Source organism: Rhinatrema bivittatum, chromosome 3, assembly GCF_901001135.1.
Source record: "Rhinatrema bivittatum chromosome 3, aRhiBiv1.1, whole genome shotgun sequence".
Taxonomy (NCBI): Eukaryota; Metazoa; Chordata; class Amphibia; order Gymnophiona; family Rhinatrematidae; genus Rhinatrema; species Rhinatrema bivittatum.
In genome coordinates, this window is record NC_042617.1 from 525,898,565 (window position 1) to 525,918,811 (window position 20,247).

The 20,247-nt window shown below is 46.0% G+C and overlaps 1 protein-coding gene across 3 annotated transcripts in view; it reads right to left on the reverse strand.

Moving 5' to 3' along the window:
- RAB10 (RAB10, member RAS oncogene family) overlaps positions 1–20,247 on the reverse strand; it is a 221,331-nt gene that overhangs the window by 16,778 nt on the left and 184,306 nt on the right. For all 3 annotated transcript variants that reach the window (XM_029596272.1, XM_029596271.1, XM_029596274.1), the window contains exon 5: positions 10,212–10,301. In XM_029596272.1, coding sequence (XP_029452132.1) covers positions 10,212–10,301 — 90 coding nt within the window. The remainder of the gene's footprint in view (positions 1–10,211; positions 10,302–20,247) is intronic.

The window sequence follows — 20,247 nt, forward strand, 5'->3', positions numbered from 1 at the left end:
TAGTTATGGTCCCAAATCAGATCAAGGGTCCTTTTTCCAAAAAATTGTGGATCTTATTACAATCAAGGCTGTGGGTCAAGTGATTATAGGGGGAGATTTTAATATTACACTGAACCCTAATCTGGATAACTCAGGGTATGTGGGATATACTCAAACATCGTCTTGGTCTAAAAACACTGATTTCTAGAACAGCAGCAGTAGATACTTGGAGATAGTGCCATACTTTGGAACAGGATTATATTTATTCTAAACCACATAATTCATATTCCTATATTGATGTTTTTGTTAGATAAACTTAGTACCTAGGATGCAAGAGGCTGCGTTTATGCCCCTATTCTTAAATTCCATTTGGCCAAACACTGTTGGTGACAATTCTTTATTGAATGATAAAGATGTTTGTAAAACAGAGCTATTCTTGAAGATTATTTACAGATTAATGATACTGGAGAGGTATCTGCTATTTTGCACTGGGAAGGTATTAAAGCTGTTGCTCAGGGCCACTTGATTTCCTGGTCTAACTATAAGAAAGAATTTGAAAGAGCAATTAGTTGTGGAGTAAGACATTAAAAGATTAGAAAAATTACATATGCTGTACTCGAGTAAGCATATCAAAGAGTTGTATATAAAGCTAGGGATAAGTTTAAAGTACTTAAATCCTAGGAAATTACTCATTTAAATATGATTAAACTACATTTTTTTGAATTTGGAAACAAGGAGGGTAGACTCAGCTCATAAACCTAAGGTTCAAATTTCCCAAAATCATATTCTGAAAATTGATAAGAAAAGTGCTATGCTTTTTACATCACTTTAATTAGAAATAGAATTATATAGTTTTATGGGGAGTTATATCAAACCGATCAGTCTACAGTCATCTGAGATTGATCAGTATCTGGCCTCTGACTCTGCCTTTAGAGAATGAGCATCAATTTTTGAATAAAGAGATTTCTTGCCTTGAAATATCTCAGGCTATTCGAAGTGTAAAAAATGGTAAGGCTCAGGGAATCGATGGGTACATATCTAAATTTTATATAAAGTGTGTGAACCTGTCATTTTGCGGCCTTTGCAAGATATGTTTGATTCTGTATTGGGAGAGGGATGGTTCTTGTCTGGTACCAATATGGCAGGCATAACTATTTTGGCTAAACCTGGGAAAGATGCAACTCTATGCGGCTCATATAGACCAATTTCTTTATTGAATTTGGATCTTAAGCTGCTGGCAAAAATCCTGGCTAACAGATTAAGCATTATACTTCCTATGCCAGTTCATAAGGCCCAATTCGATTTTATTCCTGGTAGAATGGCAGCTGACAACATTCGGAGAGTGTTATATTTAATTTGGAGGGCTAGGCTCAAGAATATCCCTTGTGTTCTATTAGCGATTGACGCAGAAAAAGCGCGACAGGATTCAGTCGGATTTTTTAAATGTAAAGTTCTTGAGAAAATGGGAATGGGTAATATTCAGTGGATTCATAAATTATATGATGCACCAGAGACATGTATTAAATTTAGAGAATTTTAAAGAGGGTAGGGGCACCCACCAAGAATGCCCATTATTCCCAATGTTCTTTGCTCTCTTCATGGAACCTTTCACAGAGACTATTCGGAAACAGGAGATTGAATTAACTATAACTATGCCTGCAGACTATAAAATGTCACTTTGCAGATAATGTTCTCTTTACTATTAGTGACCCTATGTCCTTTTTTGTTATTCTGATTAGGGAAATGGAAAGATATGGAGCAATATTGGGTTTTAATATTAACATGGGTAAATCTGAATTATTGGAAATTTATTTTGGCCAGGATTTGGCTAATAAACTGAAATCAAGATCTTCATTTAAATGGGTGCATCAGAGATTGAAATATTTGGAGTACAAATTTGCTCAAAACATGAGAATTTATTTCATCTGAATTATCCAAAACTAACTACTAAAGTTTTTCAGGATCTGAATATTTGAAGACTATAATTTCTCTTGATTGGGAAGAATAGCTACTATTAAAATAAATGCTCTCCCTAGGCTATCTTTATTTAGCAAATTTTCTATACCATCATTCAGTTATACCATCACAATGGTTTACATAAAAGAATACATAGTTATAGTATAAAATATAGGATAGTTAAGATTAAGAAATTAAGATACAAACGTTTAGGTATAATGTCACGTAAAATAATTAAATATCAAAGCCATAGTAAAATCTGGCTTTGGATGCAGAATCTGCTGACCAGTTTCTTAATTATAATAGATGTCTGACCATCACAGTTGTTTCCATCTGTTTAGACAATGTTCTAATTCATAAGGCATCGGCTAAAAATGCTGCACCCGACTCCAGATGGGCTGTCTCCTTGCTACTTATTTGTGATATCTCCTTTTCTATCTATGACCAAAGATTGTTGTATCCAGCGAATCACTGCTTGGGCCACATAGCCCCCACATACTGCCACCTGAAGGAATAGGCTAACTAGCTTAAATGAACAAGGATTCTCCCTGTCTATCGTCAGGGTCTTTCAACACTATGCCTCTCTCAACTAGAACAGTGATCTTCCATATGAAGCTCCTACTGAGGTATCCACTTTTGGCCTTCTCATTCTGTTGGAGCAGATACAATGATTTCCATGGGCTTTTTAAAGCCTTAGTGCTCAATCTGAATTGTCTCACTCAGCCCCAATCATATCCTGGATAGCTGGATATATGGGAAATGACCTACCAGGCTTCTTTATCCGTGCCAAGATAGGATTCCTTTTAGGTGCCACATCCTGTGGCAGGTTCTCAAACAGCCTCAAGGCCTGCGAGACTTTTGTAATGAGGGCTCCCAACTTCTTTCTTCTACTTAACCTCACAGCTGAATCGGTCAGCTCCCCTTCTTCCTCCCATGAGTCCAGCTCAGCTATCCCTTTTTATCCTGGGTCATTATGAGCATCCAGAGACAGAAATGACTCCAGCCAAGGCCTTTTCAGTATTGGGTCCTATTCCAAAGATGGCTTCCTGGGAGGATCCCTTCTATCTTTGATCTTACAACAGGACTTGTGCATAATAAACACGAACTCCATGGAGAATTCCTGCCCCCTAGTGTCCAAGAGCTCCTGGCTCCTCCTGTAGGCCTATATGCAGCAATTCTGATGCAGATAATGACTGCTAGAACCGTACTGCGGCCGCATTCCCAGATAGCCACAATACAGGGAACATGGCTGCCGTACTTGAGCAGGATTCTGAGGCTGAATGCTGCACCACACCTTCCTTCATGGCACTGAGTTCCAGCTACCTCCCACAGGCCTTGCTGCCATTGCAGATCTTGCAGGAGTCTTATGCTAGGCTACCACATTCCCTGCCGCTCTCCATACCTGTTTCTTATTGAGTTACCAGCAGAGAAACTGAAAGAAGTCTATGCCAAGGGGCCTGGAGACTCAGCTCCATTTACTGTTTTCCTGAAGTATCAGCTTTTTCCACACCCTCCTTCACCACCGAGACTGGAAGGCTTTACCCTTTTGCTGTCTTCTTACAGCAGAGAATCTTAGGTTCTGAAGAGACCCCAATGCCCCAAGGAAGGGAGATCAACCTCAAATATTGTCATCCATAGTTCCCAGAATCAGTACTGGCTGCCATTTAACTTTCCTGCTGAACCAGACCAGACTTCTGCCATCTGCTGTAGGCAGAACTACATATGACTTCCCCCTGCTATATCAAGTTATATGGGGGAGAAGGACAAAAGCACAAAGTTTTTGTGTCTGCCTCCATCTGCTGGTAGGAGGGACAAATCCCACAAGTCTGGACTAATCTGGCCTGAGGAGGAGGAAATTATAAACTAGAATTATCCCTATGCATGGACACCTCTTACCCCTCCAGATTTGGTGGTTTTCATCACTTGAAGCACTCTATACAACCTACGCACAGACCTCTATTCACATCATCCTTTTTAAATGCATGCAGAGGTTGGCAACCAGGTTTTTGATTTACCTATTCTCTTGCTCTATTTGAGCAAGCGTGAACAGGTATTTATGTTCAATGTATTTGTCCAACTTGATATCTACTTTATACTTTTATTTATATGATCTATCTGGTAGCAATGAGGAAAACAGAAAATGGAGAAATTACTTACCTGATAATTTTGTTTTCTTTAGTGTAGACAGATGGACTCAGGACCAATGGGTATAGTGTACTCCTGATAGCAGTTGGAGACTGATCAGATTTCAATCTGACGTCAGCCCTAGTACATATACCCCTGCAGGAAGTGCAGCTCTTCAGTATTCTCCTCGAAAAGCAGATGGACTCAGGACCAATGGGATGTAAAAAAAAGCTACTCCCGAACCGGGTGGGAGGCTGCCTGTGACCCATTGCAAATGCTGTGTCCTCTCGAGCCTGAACATTCAAGCGGTAAAACCTGGAGAAGGTGTGGGTGGAGGACCATGTCGCCGCCCGACAGATCTCGGCGGGTGACAGCATCTTGGTTTCCGCCCAGGACACTGCCTGGGCTCTAGTGGAATGGGCCTTGACTTGTAAAGGCGGTGGCTTGCATGCTTCTACATAGGTTGCCTTGATGACTTCTTTGATCCAGCGGGTTATGGTTGCTCATGAGGCCGCTTCCCCTTGCTTCTTCTTGCTGTGAAGGACGAATAGATGGCCCGTCTTTCGTCCGACCTTTCCAGGTATCTGACTAGAAGTCTGCAGACGTTGAGATGGAGTAGACTGCGAACCTCTTCCGAATTCTTATGCTCATCTGGTGATGGTAGCGAGATGGTTTGGTTGAGATGGAAGTGAGACACCACTTTGGAGAGGAACGACGGAACTGTGCGTAACTGGATGGTTCTCTGAGTGAGTCTGAAGAACGGCTCCCGGCAGGACAGTACTTGTAGCTCGGATATGCGATGGGCCGAACAGATTGAAGACAGCCTTCCTGCTGACAATGTTAATAGTCGGAGAGACAGGCCGCGAAGATGTCTGAAGGAGGTTCCTGCTAAGAAATCTAGGACCAGGTTGAGGTTCCAAAGAGGCACTGGCCACTTTAGGGGTGGTCGGATCTGCTTGACTCCTTTCAGAAAGCGGAAGACATACGGGTGAGAGGCTATGCTGCCACTCTCGCTCTTGGTTCCGTACCATGACAATGCAGCCACCTGTACACCTTGGAGTTGACAGACAATCCCTTCTGTAGTCCATTCTGCAGGAATTCCAAAGTCGCAGGAATTTTGACTGAGCGTGGCATGATGTCGCGATCCTCGCACCAGGCTATGATTACTCTCCAAATCCTTATGTATGTTAGGGATGTGAGAACTTGTGTGCTAGGAGTAGGGTGTCAATTACTGCCCCCGAGTATCCGCTCTTCCTCAGACGAGTCCTCTCAATGGCCAGACCTGTAAGAGAGAATCGAGCTGGATCCTCGTGGAGGATCGGTCCCTTTTGGAGCAGGTCTCTGTGTGGAGGTAGCAGGAGGGGGCTCCCTGTCAGCAGTCTTCTCATGTCTGCGTAGCACGGTCTTCTTGGCCAGTCCGGGGCTACTAGAAGTACTGGTCCCCTGTGGTGTTCTATCTTGTGGATGATTGCACCCAATAGAGGCCATGGCAGGAAGGCGTAATAACAGTCTCCTGTGGCCAGGACTGCACCAGGGTATCTGTTCCCTGGGACTGGGGTTCCCGCCTGTGGCTGAAGAAGCTGGGCACTTGGGCATTGGTGTTCCCCAACGGTTTGCTATCAATAGGAAGGCTGTGGTCGACAGCTTCCATTCTCCTGGGTCTAGACTTTCTCTGCTGAGGTAATTCGCAGCGATGTTGTCTTTCCCCGCGATGTGGACGGCCGAGATCTCTTGAAGATTCGCTTCCACCCATGACATTAGGGGGTCTATTTCCAGAGACACCTGTTGGCTTCTGGTTCCTCCCTGATGGTTGATGTAGGCCACTGTTGTGGCGTTGTCCGACATTACTCTGACCGCTTTGTCTCAGAGACTGTGACCGAATCGTAGGCAGGCTAGTCTGACTGCCCGGGCTTCTAGGCGATTGATATTCCATCCTGACTCTTCTTTGTTCCATTGCCCCTGGGCGGTTAGCTCCTGGCAGTAGGCTCCCCATCCTTGTAGGCTGGCATCTATGGTGAGCAGGATCCAGGTTGGTGAGGATAGTCTCGTTCCCTGGCTCAGATGGCCTTCTTGTAGCCACCATCGTAGTTGGGTCCGAACTTTGTCCGGGAGCTGAAGACGTGCGGTGTAGTTCTGGGACAGTGGATTCCATCATGATAGTAGTGAGCGCAGTAGGGGTCTCATGCAAGCTCTTGCCTATGGTACTACTTCCAGTGTGGATGCCATAAGGCAGAGGACTTGTAGATAGTCCCATGCCATGGGGCGAAGTTCGTTCAACAGGGTTCGTAACTGGGTCATCAGTTTTGATCTCCTTGTCGATGACAGGATGACCTTGTCTTGTTTGGTGTTGAACCAGACTCTCAACTATTCTAGAGATTGGGAGGGCTGCAGACAGCTCTTGTTTGTGTTGACCACCCACCCGAGGCTCTCCAGTAGAGTTTTGACTCTGTTGGTCGCCTGGTGGCTTTCCTCTGGGGATTTCACCCTGATCAACCAATCGTCTAGATAAGGGTGTCCGCAGATTCCTTCCTTCCTCAGTGTTGCTGCCATCACCACTATGATCTTGGTGAACGTCTGGGGTGCAGTGACTAACCCGAATGGTAGTGCCTGGAACTGGTAATGACTGTCCAGGATCGTGAAGCATAGAAAACGCTGATGCTCTTGATGGATCAGAATGTGTAGGTAGGCTTCCGACAAATCCAGGGATGTAAGGAACTCTCCCGGTTGTATCGCCCTTATTACTGAGCATAGGGTTTTCATGCGTAAGTGAGGAATCTTCAGGTGATAGTTGACCGCCTTGAGATCCAGGATGGGCCTGAACATTCCTTCTTTCTTGGGAACGATAAAATAGATGGAATAATGTCCAGTATGTATTTATGGAGGCACCGGTGATATTTATTTATTTATTTTTAATTTTTATATACCGGAATTCCTGTATGCAATACAAATCAATCCGGTTTACAAGTAACGAAAAGGTTGCCCTGGTCTGGGAGGTTAGACCTGGGTTTTTTTTTTTACATAGAACATAGAACAATAACAACAACATAGAACAATATAGCCTCTAAGGCTAGCAATCTGGTCAGTGTAGCTTCCACTGCCATCCTCTTGGAAGGTTCATGGCAGGGGGATTCCACAAACTTGTCCGGAGGGAGGTGGTGGAAATCCAGGTAATATCCCTCTCGAATGATGGATAGGACCCACTTGTCCGACGTTATCTCGACCCATCTTTGGTAGAATAGGGCAAGTCTGCCCTCTATGGCTTCTTCCTTTGGACGGGTCGGCTGATTTTCATTGTGGGGTGCGGCTGGGGCCTGGGCCCGAGCTGGCTCCCCTTTTGTTGTGCTTGTTCCGAAAGGACTGGCTTCGGTCTGTGGGGTGGGCAACTTGATATGTGCTTCTATATGGGTTGAAGCGCTGTGATCCTCTGCCCCTGGAAGTTTGGGGGAAGGGTCGCTGGTTTCTCTTATTCCTGTCCTCCCGTAGCCGCGGCAGTGGAGACTCACCCCATTTGTTGGCTAGTTTCTCTAGTTCGCTTCTGAACAGGAGGGTTCCCTTGAAGGCATCCTTGTGAGTCGTTTTGGGGGATGCGTCGGCCGACCAACTTCAGAGCCAGAGTTGTCTTCTGGCTGCCACGGCGGATGACACACCTCTAGCTGCGGTGCGCACCAGATCAGAAGCGGCATCCACGAGGAATGATACTGCTGGTTCCAGGGTCTCCCCAGGAGTGTTGTCCCTGGTCTGTGCTAAGCAGGCGCGTGTCACCACGGCACAGCAGGCCGCGATATGTAGAGACATAGCGGAGACGTCAAAGGACTGTTTGAGGATAGATTCCAGACATCTGTTTTGAGCATCCTTGAGTGCTGCTTCTCCCTCCACTGGGATAGTAGTGCGCTTCAAGACCACGCAGACCATGGCATTCACTTTCGGACATGCCAGGAGATCTTTGGTGGCTCGGTCCAGGGGGTACATGGCTGCCAGAGCATGCCCCCCCCCCCCCTTGAACGGGGCTTCCCATTCCAGGTCAATTAGTTACTGGATGGCTTGTAATAGTGGGAAATGATGGGAGGTCTGATGGAGTCCCTCTTGTAGGGGGGGTTCGTCTTAGGTTCCCCCGAGACACTTGTGTCCGGGATAGCAAGCTCTTTTAAGCTGTGTGTGACCAGGTCTGGAAGCACGTCCTTGGTGAAGAAGTGTCTCATGGTTCGGTGGGGTTCTGTCCCCGTTTGTTCCCCTTCCTCCAGGGGTTCTGAATCCTCATCTGAGTTGTCTGTGTCCCCAAAGGTGGGGCTTCTGGATGGTGTGATCACTTCCCTGGGCATAGAGGGTCCCAGGACGTTGAGGTCCTCTGGTGGAGCTTGTGGCCGTATTATAGGAGGCTCCGGTTGCATGTGGACGAAGGTATGCAGATCTTTGAAGAATTCCACCCAGGAGATAGATGCTGGGTCTAGACTAAGGGGTGCCTTGTCCCTGGGGAGCTCTGTTTGAGGGGGGGGGCAGCTATGCAATGCTAGGTCTGGCGTACTGTTCAAGAGGCTGGAACCCTGTACCGGCTGGGGAGGGCCATGAGTTGGATCCCCTAGGGCCTCTTCGCACTGTATACACAGGGCCGTGGCCTCCTCAGCTGAGCATGCTGGGCAAAGGCACTGAGCCTTGAGTTTCTTTTCCGGTGGTGCCATGGCTTGTGCATGTAAAATACAGTTGTGCGCTCTGGTGTGTCGGAGTTGTGCGCGTAGGTTTGGTGCGTGCTCAGGGAGATGTGCGCGCTGTTGTGCGCACAGATAGAGTTGTGCGCCCAGCATAGTAAGTGCGTGGCTGTGCGTACGGTGGCTGTGCGTACGACATTGTGCGCACAAGGTATTTGTGCGCACGGCTCGCCTCTGTGCGCATGGATCGGGGCGGCGAACAGATCAAAAAGGTTACAGCGACCACCTCCGAGGGTCTCCACGTGGAAGGACCCTCGGATCTAACCGGGGTCTAGCCCTGCTAGGGCAGATCAACCCGGTGGCACTGGTCCCAGCTGGTGGCCTGTGCGACTCCTCGAGCTTCGGGGACTGGAGACTTAGATTTATACCTTACCTTGTCTCGGTGCTTCCCGGTCTCGTTCTGGGCGGTCTCCAGCTGCGGGGGGGGGAGAGGGAAAATACCTTCACCACCGCGCTCGAGGTTGCACCCGCTGCCTCTCAGCCTCACCCAATGTCAGGGCTAGGTCCCCGCCAAGGGTCAGCCGCCGGACCGAGGCTTACCTCAGAGGGATCGCGGAAATCACCTCGGGAATTCTCAACTGGGGGAGTGACCCAATGGGTGTCACCGCAGGAGAGCGGGGGCTCGTCTATAGAGGTAAGATTTCTTCTTATTCTTTTGGTTTTCTTTGGTGAAATTACTCTAACGCTGTGCGAGCTTGCATAGAGTCCCTAACAGCTATGGAGATGGAAAATACTGAAGAGCTGCACGTCCTGCAGGGGTATATGTACTAGGGCTGACGTCAGATTGAAATCTAATCCATCTCCAACTGCTATCAGGAGTACACTATACCCATTGGTCTTGAGTCCATCTGCTACATGCTAGGAAATTGCACACAGAGTACAAAAAATGTGATGCATATATGCAATTCATTTTGGATTGAGATACATGTGCAACAATCAGTTACAGTTGCAGGTTTTTGCATAAAATGCAATAAAAATATAGGTCAAACACTGGGAATTATATTAAATTTTAATTTGACTTAAATACTGCTCTTTTGTTTTACATGTGAAATCACATATGAGATAGCCAATATGTGACACGTGAAATGTAATATTCAATATTATTCAGAAGCATGTCCAGCCTAACAGCAAAGCTTCTTGCTTAGTGTAATGCTTGACAGCTATTTCCACATGAAAACTTTTTGTAGCTAATTTTATGTTTTGCATCAGAGTCCGATAGATAACCTAACACCACATGTGTTTGGTTTGTACTTGAGGTTGGTTACAAAAATCAAGCGATTCGATGAATCCCATGTGTATTGATACTGAAATTCTTGAAATGGGCACAACACTTTTGGATGGATTCCTAGCTTATCTCCATACTATATTCTATTTCTTTTCTGGCCAGGTGAGCAATTGAAATTAATGTGCCATTTTTTAATAAAGTACTGAACAAATAAAACCTCTCACCTGTTCACCTTTTGCTTTAAGTACCACTCTCTTATCTTCCATATCACACTTGTTTCCTAGCAGCATCCTCTCCACATCTTCATTTGCATGCTGAAACATGAAAGTTACAAATCTTATAAGTGTCAATACTTGATATAATACAGCAGGTGAACAATCTAAACGTATAGAAAAAAAATGCATGGTCATAAAATACTGATGCCCATGTCAAAACTGGCTAACTGAACAATCTTAAAATAGCAATTTTAAAATTTAAAAACCTGTGAAAGATGGTAAACCGAATTGGTAAAAATTTTTAATTTTTTTTTTTTAATGGGATAGAATGATAGTGGTACCTGAGCATGGTGCTGTGCACAGGAGATCCAGTAAAGAGGTTCTGGCTGTTGAGGTTAGAGTGCAAATGCATAATGGAAGTGATAAACTTACTGGGATGAGCTGGGGGGATATATTTTCTACTGAAGGCAGAGGGAAAAACCAGGGTAAAAATCAAAATGTTGGGGGCAAAGGTAATTTTCTCCTACTTTTTATACTTATTTTATATACCATCAATCTGTAAAACAATCTAGACTGTGTACAGTTAATACAAAGTTAATGAGAAATACAATAAAATTGGTTAAAACAAATTAAAAATCAAAAGTAAAATAAAGTACATAAGACAAAAATTAAAAGTAATCTAAAGATAAAGGTATCTAAAAATAAAGTAAAATAAAAATTAGGACTAAGAAATCAATAATGTTTGTTGTAAAATAAACAAAAACGTAAAAAGACACTTCTGACCATTCTTTTCTGCTGATAGCATTGCATTAAAAAAGTCACCGTAGGCATTTACGTCTACTAAAAAAAACTGTCTAAGCTCTTTGCTGTGTGATAAGTCATGGTCACAGGTGTGTAAGCATTTTGCTTTTGTGAAGGGTTTTCCTTCTCAAAAGAGGAACACAAATTATCCTCCATTTCTTTTGAGACAGATGTGCAATGTATTGCTGTAATCACCTGAAGTACTAATGGGAACAAAATGCGAGCTTCCATTTGCACCTAATTGTATATGGGGATAATAGAAGTTAAGATAAGATTCAGCAACTGCAGGTAAAATTGTATTGATATAAACAGCTTTGCTATTTATTTTGAAAGTGGTATATCAAATACAGTAATACAATTCTGCTTTAGGTGTACCCAATATTTTGCTTGGGTTTAGCAGTGTAGAGCTTCGATAGGTATATGCAGAATTGTCTGTTTAACCTGACACAAAGGGATACATTTGAGAACATGGAACACACGATGGCTGAAGAAAAGAACTGCTAAAGTGACTAGGCCTTGGCAACAGGTCTTTATTTATTTATTGGTATTTGTATGCTGCCTACACTCTAGGCAGCTAACAATACAATGTACATAAAAACAAAACTAACAGCAATCAAAGACTAACAAAACAGACCAGCATATGAAAAAAATGAAATCTGCTTCGAACAGGAAAATTAATTACAGAAAAGTCTGCCTGAACAACTATATTTCCAAGCTACTTTGAAGCTTTTAGTACAAGTTAATAGCACAGCTCCTGAGGAAGGTAGTGTCAAAATCGAAGCTGCCATGGAGAATTGGAGAAATTACTTACCTGATAATTTCATTTTCTTTAGTGTAGACAGATAGACTCAGGACCAGTGGGTTGTGTGTTCCTCTGCTAGCAGGTGGGAGACGGAGTCAGATTTCAAAGCTGACATCACCCTAGATATACCCCTGCAGTGACCTCAGCTCCTTAGTATCCTCTTCAAAAAGCCATTGTGGATATATATCTTTGCATAAACAACTTGGTTAAACTTCTTAAACTTGATTAAACTGAATCAACTGATTTCAAAAACTGGAGACGGCCAGTGCACTCAACTAAGTTAATGCCAACCGCAGACTAACTGTGGGTGTCTTGAACTAGGGGTAGGCAACAGCTTACCCGTATTTGTTTAGTCTCTAGGTTCGCTTTCCGAGGTCCTCCTTCTCTGGGGCAGCCATGGGCGGGATGCTGAGTCCATCAGTCTACACTAAGGAAAACGAAATTATCAGGTAAGTAATTTCTCCATTTCCTAGCGTGTAGCCAGATGGACTCAGGACTAGTGGGATATACAAAAGCTACTCTCGGACAGGGCAGGAGGCACATCCATGCGAGGTCCCCCTTCAGTTTTGTAACAGAGAAAAAAGCAAGTTTGCTTACTGTAAACGGTGTTTCCGTAGATAGCAGGATGAATTAGCCATGCTGTCATGGGATCTGTCAATCAGGTCCGGGAGGCGGAGCTTTATTAAACAGAGGTTTGTCTTTTTAGTCTCTGCGGCTGCGCGTGTGTGATAAAGCTATAGTTGAGTCGGAGAGACGGTGACTGCCAGGGAGGAGGGAGGATCAGCATGGCTAATTCATCCTATCTACGGAAACACCGATTACAGTAAGCAAACTTGCTTTTTCCCGTTGATAGCAGGGCTGAATTAGCCATGCTGTCATGGGAGTCCCAAGCTCCCGATCACATTATTTGTGATATGTATGGTTAAATGTGATCTGTAGTAGTGTGGTAGTCAAGGTGGATCAGAGGATAGAGAGTGCAGGATTGCTTGTCCTATCTTCGCATCCTTGGTTGCTTGTTGATCAAGGCAGTAGTGTGATGTGAAGGTATGGAGTGATGACCATGTAGCTGCCTTACAAATGTCTATGGGTTGTACGTTTCGAAGGTGTGTCCATGACGTCGCCATTGCTCTGTCTTGGTGAGCTTTGGGAATAGAAGATAGATGTAATTTCTGCTTGTTGTAGTAAGATTGTATGCATTGTACTATCCAGCTGGAGATGGTATGTTTGGTTACTGGAAGTCCAGGTGCTTTCGGATCGAAAGATACAAAGAGTTGAGAAGTCTGTGAGTCCGATTTTGTTCTCTCTTTGTAGTAAGCTAGTGCTCTTTTACAGTCTAGCGTATGGAGTAACTTTTCCCTATCATTGGAGTGAGGTTTAGGGAAAAAGATTGGTAGTTCTATATTTTGATTGAGATGGAACTGTGAAACCACCTTTGGTAAGAAAGATGGGTGAGTTCTGAGAACTACTTTTTGGTGATAAAACTGCAAGTATGGAGAATAATGGACTAATGCTTGTAATTCACTGACTCATCTAGCTGATGTTACTCCTACTAGAAATACTACTTTCCAAGTAAGGTACTTCATATGTGCTGAGTCCAGGGGTTCGAAAGGGGAAAGCATGAGTTGTTCCAGAACTATGTTGATATTCCATGGAACTGGAGGTTTTGAAGTTGAAGGTGAGTTAGTCCTTTGATGAAACGAGATAAAGGGTGAGTAGATATAGGGATATTATCAATCTGTCTATGATATGCCCCTATGGCACTGAGATGAACCCTAATGAACGATGTGGCTAGGCCAGTTGTGTACAGTGTATGAAGATAATCCATGAGTCTGCGGTGGACAGTCTACTGGTGATATGCCGTTGGATATGCACCAAGTAGTGTATCGTTTCCATTTGTAGTTGTAGTTTCTTCTTGTTGAGAGTTTCCTGGATTCTAACAAAATGAATTGTGTTCAAAATGAATCGGAAACTCCTTGTTCTGTTAAAAGGAGCCGTTCAACCTCCATGCTGTCAAATGGAGAGATGCGTGTAACGGGTGTAGAAGCGTCCCCTGATCCTGTAGTAGCAGATCTGGACGGTTCGGCAGACGTATTGGTTCTTCGAGAGATAGTCTGAGAAGGAAACTGTACCATGGTTATCTGGACCAGACTGGAGCTACGAGTGGTAACGAAGTGGCAATTTTTCATTCAAACCTCACCTGCATTCAGCTTCCTCAGTCTATTGCCATTACCTGCCCAACAGGGATCCTGCACATTCAGCATATCTTGAGGCAGATCATACCCATACTACTTCCCAACCTGGAGAAGCATGTTAAATGTAGTCATTGCATAACTGAATATTGTTCCCTGTTGCTTCTAACATAAGCACAATTTTAAAATATTTATCCGAAGGGCCAGCCCAATGGCAGCATTGTGTACTGCTCTACAGAAGGAAATGGGTTTGATTTCTGGCTGTCTTCTGCTGGAGGGAGTCTGTCACTGTGCAATGGTAACACCTAGTGCTTGTATTTAGGGTCTATTATTGCAGGGTTCAGGAAGGAGCACTGTTGAATGACTTACAATTGAAGACTGTCGCTGTAATTGCAGCAATGCAATAAGAGAAAGTTTGCTTACCGCAAACTGTTTTTTCCGTAGATAGCAGATAAATTAGCCATGCTGTCTGTCTGGGACGTCCTCCATACCTCTAGGTGGCAGAGCTCTCAAAGATCACCGAGCTGCGCCTACTTGCATCTTCCCACGCTTCCCTGAGTCTCCTCAGTCCATATCCAAGCAAGATGAGATGCAATGCTTGAACTGTCTGGGGAGGCGGGAGGGTCAGCATGGCTAATTAATCTACAGAAAACATCATTTACTGTAAGCAAACTTGCTCTTTTCCTGTAGATAAGCAGCATGAATTAGCCATGCTGTTTGGGAGTCCCCAGCTGAAGTATTGAGCACAAATTTCCCATATCATGTGCTCATGATGAAGCGAGGCAGTGCACTCAAGACAGTAGACAATAGGCGGACAGTTCTTATGGGCTGTTGTCGCTGTGTTCAAGACATGCTCTACTTGAGAATTGTCCTTCCCATGCGGGTGTCAACAGCAGTCTGCTTGTCTAAACAGTAATGGGATATGAACATATGTAGCAAGGACCATGTATGGCTGCTTTGCAAATGTCCAGAAGAGGTACCTCGTGGAGATGAGCTATTGAAGCAGCCATTGTACGGACCTGGTGCGCCTTAGGGGTGGCGGACAGGGTTTCTGACCGATGTTGATAGCAGAATTGAATGTAGTTCGAGATGCAGTTCGAGATCCAGGATGAGAGAGTGTTCGCTTGGATTCAGGGAGTCCTGGAGCATTTGGATTAAAGGAGACAAAGAGCTGGGAGGTTCTGTGATCAGAATGAGTGCGACATTTATAAGCGAGTGCTCGTTTACAATCCAGCGTGTGGAGTCTACGCTCGCCCTCGTTGGCATGAGGCTTTGGGTAAAAAGTCGGGCGGGCGATGGATTGGTTGATGTGGAAAGCTGAAACCACTTTTGGGAGGAAGGCAGGATGCGTATGCAGCGGAACCTTGTCATGGTAAAATTCCAGGTAGGGTGGGGTAGTGCACCAGGGCTTGTAGCTCGCTGACGCGCCTTGTGGAGGTGAGGCAGACTAAAAAGAGGACCTTCCAGGAGAGGAACCCGGGATAGCAGAGTTGCTTACCTGTAACAGGTGTTCTCCCAGGACAGAAGGATGTTAGTCCTCACATGTAGATGACATCAGGATGGAGCCCAATCTCGGAACACTTTTGCCAAAGTTTCTAGAACTTTGACTTTGCACACTGAGCATGCCACCAACCCTGCATCCAGCAGGTGTCCCCCTTCAATCTCTTTTTTTTCCACGCAGCAGTAGCCTCACGGATTTTCCTCAACTTTTTCTCATGGAAATTTATTTCAAAAACCTTAAAAATTTTCCCCCATCAACCACCAACCTTCATTGATGCTGGTATGTTTACCTCGTCCTTCGCAGTCTGTTCCCGGCGGTGTTTTTCCATCGGTGAACAACGGCCACTGACTGCGCGCCACCTTTATTTTTCCTAAAAAGATGGCAATCAGGTTACTAAGTGCCCCGAGTGCTCGAGGACCATGTCCTGTGCTTGGGCCCCGCTCACAATGTCCAACAGTGCACTAGCTGTGCCCAAATGACGCCAAAAGGCTGCAGGGCCCGCTTGGACAAGATGGAACACCTCTTTAAGCCAGTGTCTCCATTTACTCCAGTCAAGGCGTCACAAGAATCGAAAGCCTTCCTCTTCAACAACTCCATCGCCACCGAAGTCGCAGCGCCATTGAAGCACCGGTGACCGTCTTTCACCAGCCTCTTCATGTTTGAAGGCATAGACATCTTCCTCGGTGCCGGAGAAGGACCAGACCGAGCATTGGGAAAAACAGTCACCACCATCAACGGGATACTTCTTCCGATGTTGTCACCAGCAAGGCATCGATGGAACCACCAGCCAAGTCGTCCCGGGGAAAAGGGGCCCCATTTCCCTCTGGCCCCTGGACACTGAGGTGTTCCCCACCGGCACCTGTGATGGGAGCTGAGACTCCACTAATACACATGGACCCTCTGGCAACGCCCTCCGAACCTCCACCCCCGGTGGCTGTGCTACCAATGCCAGCCTTCCGGGAGGAATTGAACCGGATGGTCCAGGAGGCAGTACTCCAGGCACTTCGGGGATTCCAAGCTGCACTGGCTCCCATGCCAGCGCCCGACCCGATGCCTACCATGCTGGCTCTGCTTTCGAGCGCCTGGATACCTTAATCGGTTCATTGTCATTGGCGCCTGCTCCTGCCTTTCCATTGGCACTGCCAAGATTGCCGACACAGATACTTATCCCATTGTCCTCAGATGAGGAACAAAATTTATCGGAGCCAGTTCCAGAACCATCGGGTCTAATGCCACCCCGACGTCCATCGAAAGCACAGCTTCCATCTATGCCATCACAGTCTTCAGTGCCTCCATCCTTCCCATCGGTGCCACCTCCAGATCTAACCGGATTTGGACCCATACCTCAATCTGAACGCTCTCAAGGTACTGGGGATGCACCATATGATCCCTGCGGTGATTCTTCCGACACTCAAGACTCAGATGAACTCCTGTCAGAGCCTTCACCCCCAGAAGAACGCCGATGCTCCCCTCCTGAAGACCTCACATTTGCCAACTTCATTAAAGATATGTCTCAAAGCATCCCTTTCAATTTTACAAACTGAGAAGGATGCCAGGCGCAAGATGCTTAAGGTATTACAATTTGTCAATGCCCCTAAGGAAGGTGATGGCAGTTCCAGTTCATGAGGTGCTCCTTGATCTGCTACAATGCACCTGGGAGCACCCTGGCACAGTTCCACCAGTGAATAGAAAAACTGATGCCACCTACCTGGTCCAGTCAGCTCTGGGGTTTCATAACCCTCCGGGGTACGAAACTTAGATTGTAAGCCCGCTGGGGATAGGGAAATACCTACAGTACCTGAATGTAAACCGATGTGATCTCAGATCGAATGTCGGTATATAAAAAACAATACATACATAAATAAATAAATGCCAACTGCCCCATCTGTGGTCATTGAGTCTGCTCAGAAGGCCAAAAGATTCCAGCCTCATTCTTCTGCTCCTCCACATAAACAAAAAAAGTCCTTAGATGCCTTTGGACGGAGGGTCTTCCATGGCTCTGATGGCACATATATCAGCTTATCAACTATACATGACTCAGTACTCAAGGAATCTTTGGAAGATGTCCAAAAGTCCAGGAGTTTCCCAGGACTACCATCCTGCTTGTCCTGGGAGAAAAGACAAGTGTCCAGTGGTTCAAAGGGTGGTAGCATTAATTGCTCCAGCACTATGTTTATATCCCACGGTACTGGAGGTTTCCAGGCCGGGGGCCAGAGACGTAGGACCCCCTTCATGAATCTGGAGACAAGCGGGTGGCAAGAGATTGGCTCCTCATTGAGGGGAGAATGGTAGGCGGCTATGGCGCTGAGGTGCACTCGAACCGAAGCTGTGTCCAGTCCTTTTTGGTAAAGCAGATTGAGATAGTCCAGGAGACGATCCGGTGGGCATGTGAATGGGTCTATGTCATTATCAGAGCACCAAAAAGCATAGCGTGCCCATTTCCACTGGTAGAGTCTAATAGAGGGTTTTCTGGATGAGACTAGAATATCCTGAAGCTGAGGAGAAAGGTTCAGGTGTTGGAATACGAGTCTTTCAACCTCCACGCAGTGAGATTCAGAGATGAAGTGGATGAAGCAGAGAATCTCTCTCTTGGGTGAGGAGGCGTGGGCTGTTGTCCGAGGGGGGGGGGGGGGGGGGGAGATTGGGTGGTTCACAGATAGTTGAACTAGGTAGGTGTACCATGGTTGCAGTGCCCACTCTGGGGCGATGAGAATTAGGTCCGCATTGCCTGCAATGCACCTCTGGACTGTGCGGGAGAATGAGAGGTATTGGAGGAAAAGCATAGAGTAGGCCCTCTGTCTGATCTACGAGGAACGTAGTCTGTGTGCACTGGGTTACACCGAGCAGAACAGCTCCACTTTCCTGTTCTGTTGCAAAGAGGTCGATTCGGGGAAAACCCAAGTGCGAAATATTTGATTGGTCACTTCCTGATGGAGTTTCCACTCGTGGGGGTGAAATATCCTGCTCAGTTTGTTGACCCTAGAGTTGTTGATTCTGGGTAGGTAAGTGGCCTGGAGGGAGATTGATCTGCTCTCTGCCCATTCCAGGACCAGACAGCTTCTCTGCAGAGGTTCCAGGAACCTGACCCTCCTTCTTTGTTGATGTAGAACATGGCGACTTGGTTGTCCATGTGGACCATGACAGTCTTTCAGCGGAGGGTCTGCTCGAAGGCCCGAAGTCCCAGGAGGTTTATTTGTTGGGCTCGTTCCCAGGTTGACCACAGGCCCTGAGTCTGTAGGTGGGTGAGATGGGCACACCACCCCTTGGTGGAAGTGACCTTGGCAAGTACAATGTGATATAGAGGGGGCTGGAGAGGAAAACCTGACGTTAGCACCGATGGTGTCATCCACCACTCCAAATTCTTTTTCATGCTGGACGTAAGTGTAACAGGAGATGAAGGATGCATCGGTATATGAGCATACGCATCTTTCAGATCCAGTGAGCACATCCAATCTCTGGGCCGAAGGAAGGATAGGATGGATTTAAGGGATGTCATCTTGAATTTTTCCCTCATCAGGTACTTGAGAGAACGTAGGTCGAGGATAGACCGGAGGCCACCTAATTTCTTGGGAATAAGGAAGTATTGGGAATAAAAGTCCTGGTGGAGCTGTGAGGAGGGCAACTCTTGAATGCATCGCTGCTGGAGTAGATGGTTGATCTCCTGTAGCAGAGGTCCACATTGCGCATTGAGGTGTTTTGGAGGACCAGGTGCGGTAAGGATGGAAGAGAAAGGAAGTTGAGGGAGTATCCTTCCCATATGATTTGTAAGACCCAAATGTCAGATATAATGTTTTCCCAGGCCGGAAGCAATTGGGAGAGCCTGCCTCCTACTGAAGTTGTTGGTAGTGGTGGGGACAAATTCCTTAAAAACCTTGAAGGACTTTAGGGGGGTGGGAATCCACTGACGGTCAAGGCTGCCGAGGGGAGCAGGAACCTTGTCGCGGTCCCTGCTGCTATGAAGGCTGTTGGTGACTTGGCTAGTATGATGGGGGCTGGTAAGATGGGTACAGCCGATATGCACGATGTGAGTAAAGTGGTTTTCTGAAGAAAGAAAAGGAACATCTTGATGAAGCTGCTTCGGAGGGGGTGGTCAGAGACGTGACAGCCACCTTCTGTTCTTTAAGTTGTGTGACCGTTTCCTTCAACTTGTCCCCAAAAGGATTGACCGGGAGACAAGGAAAGTCCGCCAGCTTTTCGTGGACATAGTCACGAATGGCGCTCGCTTGTAACCATGCTAAGCGTTGAGCCACAATAGCGTTGGCGGTGGATTTCGCTGAAGTGTCGAATCCCTCATATACTGAATGAAGGTGGTGTTGTAATCCTTCCTCCATATCGTGGAACTCCTGTGGGGGTAGATTGTCTAGGGACACGGCCTGCAACAGGGGTTTTAGAGACTGGAGACAGTCGTAAAGATACTGCATCACATAAAATTGGTGCTGATGTATCTTTGCATTCAGCATGCTAGATTGGAATGCCTTTTTACTGAAGTCATCCAAATACTTGCAGTCCTTGGGGGGGGATTTGAATGTGGTCTAGACTTCTTTGCTCTCTGCATCGTGGATTCAACCACGACTGAGGCATGAGGGAGCTGGACCATGGAATAAAATGGTGATTGACGCATATGGAATTTGAGAACTGTTGTACGGGAAGTTGGCTGCCCTGAAAAGGGGGATTACCAGGCCTTGGTCATCACAGTGTCCAGGAAAGTGTGAGAAGGCAAGGTCGCAGGCTCCGTTGGAGTGTCAAAAATCC